At 37.6% G+C, this 5,509-nt stretch overlaps 1 protein-coding gene across 1 annotated transcript; it reads left to right on the top strand.

Annotated features, from left to right (window-relative positions):
* Positions 1-946: 946 nt before the first annotated feature.
* Positions 947-4,172, top strand: LOC120155357 (receptor protein kinase-like protein ZAR1). Its single transcript, XM_039166934.1, has 2 exons — positions 947-2,268; positions 3,383-4,172. The coding sequence occupies exons 1-2, from the start codon at positions 971-973 to the stop codon at positions 4,017-4,019; spliced, it is 1,935 nt and encodes a 644-aa protein (XP_039022865.1). The 5' UTR covers positions 947-970; the 3' UTR covers positions 4,020-4,172.
* Positions 4,173-5,509: the final 1,337 nt, after the last annotated feature.

Here is a 5,509-nt window from a genome sequence, read left to right as displayed (position 1 = left end):
AGTCGAGCTCAAGTATTATTGAGTTCGACTCGATTCAAAAACTCTAAAATAGAATTCAACTTGACTCGAAAACTCATGAGCCTAAAAAATTTTAAGCTTGACTCGAATTCGAAATCATGAACTAAAGCTCGTAAAAACTTAAAAATGCTCGAAAGGAAAAAATCTTAAACTTAATTTGATTAAAACCTCAAACTCGAACATGAACCATAAATACATGAAAACCTTATACTATATTTTTTAAAAAAAATCAACATATAAATGTTAATATTATTAATAATTTATTTAAAAAATAAAATCTTAATATGTTATATTTTCGAGCTACTCACGAGCTTTCCTAATCGACTATTAAGTAGCTCATTTTTACTCGTCAAGAATTCTAGTAGAATATTTATCGAGTTTTAACCGAATCGATTTCGAATAACCCGTGATCAGTTTGGTATCATTTACAAACCGTAGGATGAGGATGTGTTGATTAGCTCTTATAACTAGTTATTACATTTAACTATTTAATTCAAGTCAGAATTACAATTGAAACCTTTTATTTTAATTCATCGTGAATGAGTAGAAGTAACAAAATCTGGATCCAGCCTTGTCTGTTTGTATGTATGAATCAAAACAACAATTCAAATTGTTTTCAAACTATTCAATACAATGTATGTATATTTGAGAAGTGAGAACAGCTTTTTATGTAATCCATCATTTCATATTCCAATGTCTCACCCTATTAAATGATGTCTTTGTCAGTGCTTTCTGATGCAATGCGATTTATGCTCAGTAAACTAATAATATTTTGAATATCACTGTTCAAAGAAATTCAAACTTTTTTTATATGCGAAAAATCACTCTCTCTTCTTCCACATCAAACAACACTTGTTTCTCGTCTCTTCTTCTGCAACTTCTCGTTGCATGGAACCCAAGCTTTCGATTATGATCGAATGAAGCGTTAGAAGGAGTGGCATCAGCAAAAACAATGTTACCTTCTCTTCAAAAAGTTGTTTCTTTTCTGCTTCTCTTCACTTCACTGGTTTCGTCTCTCAATTCCGATGGTCTCTCTCTTCTTGCTCTCAAGGCAGCCGTGGAATCTGACCCAACTCGGTCCCTGCACAGTTGGTCCCAGTCTGACTCAACCCCATGCCACTGGCCGGGAATTGCTTGCACCCACGGACGAGTCACCTCAATCTTCCTTCCTGGAAAAGGGTTAACTGGTTACATCCCATCGGAACTCGGTCTCCTCGACTCGCTAACTCGCCTTAGTCTCTCTCAAAACAACTTTTCGAAACCAATCCCTTATCATCTCTTCAACGCTACGAACCTTATATACATTGACCTGTCTCATAACTCATTCTCCGGCTCAGTTCCTCTGCAAATACAATCCCTTAAAAACTTAACCCACCTCGACCTTTCCTCTAACTCACTCAACGGGTCACTCCCCGAGTCACTTGTTGAGCTTAAAAGCTTGAGAGGGACCCTCAACATGTCTTACAACCAGTTCTCAGGTGAAGTTCCGGCTTCTTACGGAGAATTTCCGGTTATGATAAGCTTGGATCTGAGGAACAATAATTTATCCGGGAAAGTGCCTCAAGTTGGTTCCCTGGTGAACCAAGGGCCCACTGCATTCACAGGAAACCCCAATCTCTGTGGGTTTCCGTTGGAGAATCTTTGCCCTGAAGCCCAAAACCCCAGAGATATTTTAAACCCCGAGGAAAACCCAGAAAATCCCAAGGGTTTAACTCCCAATTTTAATGATGGGAATGGAGGAAAAAACAAGGAGAAAACTGGGTCGGTGGCTGTTCCTTGGATCCCAGGCGTCTCTCTGGTGCTCGGGGCGGTTTCGATCCTTCTGTGGGTGTTCCGGAGAAAATGGAAATCCGGGGAGCGCAAAATGGGGAAGGAGGAAAAGAGGGAGGAGGTTGTCGAGGAGGTGCAGAATGATAAATTCGTGGCGGTGGATGAAGGGTTTACTTTGGAATTGGAGGATCTGTTGAGGGCATCGGCATATGTGGTGGGGAAGAGTAGGAGTGGGATATTGTATAAAGTGGTGACTGGGAGGGGATCCGGCACGGTGGGGGCTACGGTTGTTGCCGTGAGGAGGTTGAGCGAAGGTGATGCCCCATTGAAGAATAAGGAGTTTGAGGCTGAAGTTGAGGCTATTGGGAGAGTTAATCATCCCAATGTTGTGAGGTTGAGAGCATACTATTATGCCAATGATGAAAAGTTGCTGGTCACTGATTTCATCCGTAATGGAAGCTTGTATGCTGCATTGCATGGTAACATTCCTCTCCTAGGTTTTCATTTCATTTTATCATCCTTCTAAATTGTCATGCAATTCTTGAAGTAGTTGCAGTTTTTCAATGCCTTTATCATCATTTCATTTTATCATTCATTTTTTCTTTTGTTTTTTTATCAATATATACAATGCCTTTAGCATTGTATTAGATAAATAACAAGTAGACGTCATTGGAACTTACTTTGAGAACCTATCAAGCGATCTCAATGGTAGAAGAGAGTGATATTCTCGCTTTAAGATCCATTGTCAATTGATTAAGAAAATTCTGAACGAATATTACCTTGTAATGTGCAAGGTGTATTAAAGCACCTATATTCTTGAGGTACATAACTGAGTTTTCTAGGTTTCTAGTTTTTCCTGTTTGAGGCCTGTGAGCTGAAAACTACAAAGTGGCTAATTTTAGCAATTGGTGATAGGCAGTGTTGTTTCATTTCCTAACCTACACATACACACAAGTAACAATAAACAGAGAATATGATATAAGCCTTTCGTTACTACTTTCAAATGACTTGCTGGATCATTTTACAGTGTTTGTTGGTCCTCATTGGCCATGGTGTTAACTCAGCCTTTTGTTAATACAACAGAGATGTCTTGCTTTGCTTTTATTGGAATCATTTTACTTTTTCAAGTTCAAAACATTTGTGATTATAGTGGTGTGGTCGTGCTGGTATTATATGCTCGAACAAATTGAATGACCAAAATTTATTGAATGGACCCCATCAAGGTTGCTGTCAAGCTCATGTTTTTTATGCATTAGGTTTTTATTGTTGACATTTAAAAAATGTGGGTCACAGACAGAATAGTTGGCTTGTTATTATCTGAAATGCATTTGTATGTTTCAGGTTTTGTCCTTAGAAATTGCCTTGAAAATATCATTCTTCACTAGATTGTTTATATTTTATAATAACTCTGAAGTTGGTTTTTTGTTTTGAGTTAAAATTATAAGATTAACACTTCTGGGGTCCGATGTTGTTTTGGCACTCGAGTACTCGAGCATGATCGGGGAACCGCTGTCCACCGTTTTTCCAAAAGAAGCCTTGTGCATTTCGATTCTGTTTCATTGTTAAATCTCTGATAACCATTTTCATGCAATGCAGGACCGACTGAAAATTTTCCACCACTTTCCTGGGCTGCAAGGTTGAGAATTATTCAGGGAACTGCAAGGGGTTTAATGTACATTCATGAATACAACCCTCGAAAGTACGTTCATGGCAATTTGAAATCAACAAAAATCCTTCTTGACAATGAACTTCAGCCTTACATATCCGGTTTCGGACTCACTCGCCTTGTATCTGGGACTTCCAAATATGCAAGTTCAATAACCAAAAAGCTGAACTCATCCCAAAGCATTGCAGCCTCTGCGGTGAGTTCAAGAATTTCAACTCCTAATTCCTACCTGGCACCCGAGGCTCGAGTATACGGCAGCAAATTCACTCAGAAATGCGATGTGTATTCGTTCGGAATTATGCTTTTGGAGATTTTAACTGGTCGACTGCCTGATGCTGGCCCTGAAAACGATGAGAAGGGATTGGGAGGTCTTGTGAGGAAAGCATTCCGAGAGGAGCGTCCACTGTCTGAAATCGTTGACCCAGCACTGCTAACCGAAGTTTATGCGAAGAAGCAAGTGGTCGCAGCATTTCACATGGCACTCAATTGCACCGAACTTGATCCGGAGTTGCGGCCTAGGATGAGAACTGTGTCTGAGAGTCTTGACCGGATCAAATTGCACTGAGAATTCGTCGAGGAATGAATCTCCAAAAGCAGTATTTGTAAAGTTCCATCTCTGTTGCTAACTCTTGGCTCCTGCTGGAGCTGTTTCGCTGTATTCAATCTCTCTGGGTGCGCGATCACTTGTAGGACTTGTTCGATTACTGTTGTAATCAAATTCCGTAATCTTTAATTGTTTTGATCAGTCCATATTTGAATGTCGATCAAAGAAGACCCATGCATTTGCTTAAGGACATCGATTCTATAATCAATGCAAATAGTTGGGAAAACATCAATGATGTCAAAATTTTGGATCAAGACAGAAAAGCTATTTTTAATAGTGGTAGTAAGATACAAATTTACTAAATGCATATATAATATAATGTTTGTTTGCATTCATATATATAATATATTTGTTAGCTCTAACGAACAACCGAAATATGTGCCTTCTAAGAAATGTGGCTCTTACGAACAACCGAAATATGCGCCTTCTAAGAAATTTGGTGGAAGCAATCGAAAAATTAAAATGTTTGCACAAAGATTTAGAGTGGTCCGATTTTCTCAAACAAAGTCTACATCCACTATCTTAACATCTACACTAAAGATTTCTCAAATCCACTGGATTTGTTTACCTTTGAGGATAAGGTGTAACCTTACAACAACCCACAAGGTTTATACCCCAAAACCTTGTTTACACTCTTTCCACAAGATTAAATACAAATAAAGCAAATAAAGATAAAATCTCACAAGGCAAATGTGTTTGCACTAATTAAGTTCTCGCCTAAATCACACTTGAACAAAATAAACAATAAAGCTTACAAGTGTGTTTACAACAAAGAACTTACAAATTAAGCACACAAAAAAAAAACTTTTATGTTGGTAGGTTGTTCAATATGATTCTTGTTACCTTGGGAAACTTTGACTTCAATTTATACATTCTCCATTAATTCTAGCCATTTAGAGCTCTTGGGGATCATTATAATCGTTCCCTATAATCAAAAACAACATTTAATGCACAAGTGATCGATCCTTCGGTGAAAGGGATTGATCTTTTTTCAAAAAATTCGATCGTTGACACAAATGGATTGGTCCTTTAAGGGAATGGATCGATCCTTTTCGTCGAGAGATCGATCATTTTGGTGAAGGGATCGATTTTTTTCCTCAAGAGATAAAGGGATCGATCCCAAACTCACTGAAATCCGAGGATCGATTCTTTTTCAAGGGGATCAATCCTTTGAGCCAAAAATCTTTGGAAACTTAAATTTAAAATGCAAAAACGATCGAGTATGTTTTTGAAAAGGTTCGACGAAATTGGAAAACATTTAAAACATTTTTCAAGTTAATTTGGACTTTGAATTATTTTTAATAATATTTTGATAAATTTGATTAAGTACAAAATCAATTTTGCAATTTATTGTTATATCAAAATCTTAATTCAATATTATTTAATATTATTAATAGTCTGTAGAGTGTGTAGTGAAAAGCTCTTAGTTGACATCTCTTCTCTTCTTTCGA

Source organism: Hibiscus syriacus, unplaced genomic scaffold (genome assembly GCF_006381635.1).
Source record: "Hibiscus syriacus cultivar Baekdansim isolate YM2019G1 unplaced genomic scaffold, ASM638163v2 tig00002840_pilon, whole genome shotgun sequence".
Lineage (NCBI taxonomy): Eukaryota > Viridiplantae > Streptophyta > Magnoliopsida > Malvales > Malvaceae > Hibiscus > Hibiscus syriacus.
The sequence above is the reverse complement of the archived record's forward strand: the minus strand, read 5'-3'. Positions and strand labels throughout refer to the sequence as shown.

Excerpts from the sequence above, each read along its gene's own strand:
- LOC120155357 (XM_039166934.1), top strand. The coding sequence starts at position 971 with ATGTTACCTTCTCTTCAAAAAGTTGTTTCTTTTCTGCTTCTCTTCACT. Across the intron at positions 2,269-3,382 it reads TTGTATGCTGCATTGCATGG|AGGACCGACTGAAAATTTTC; the intron begins TAACATTCCTCT and ends TTCATGCAATGC.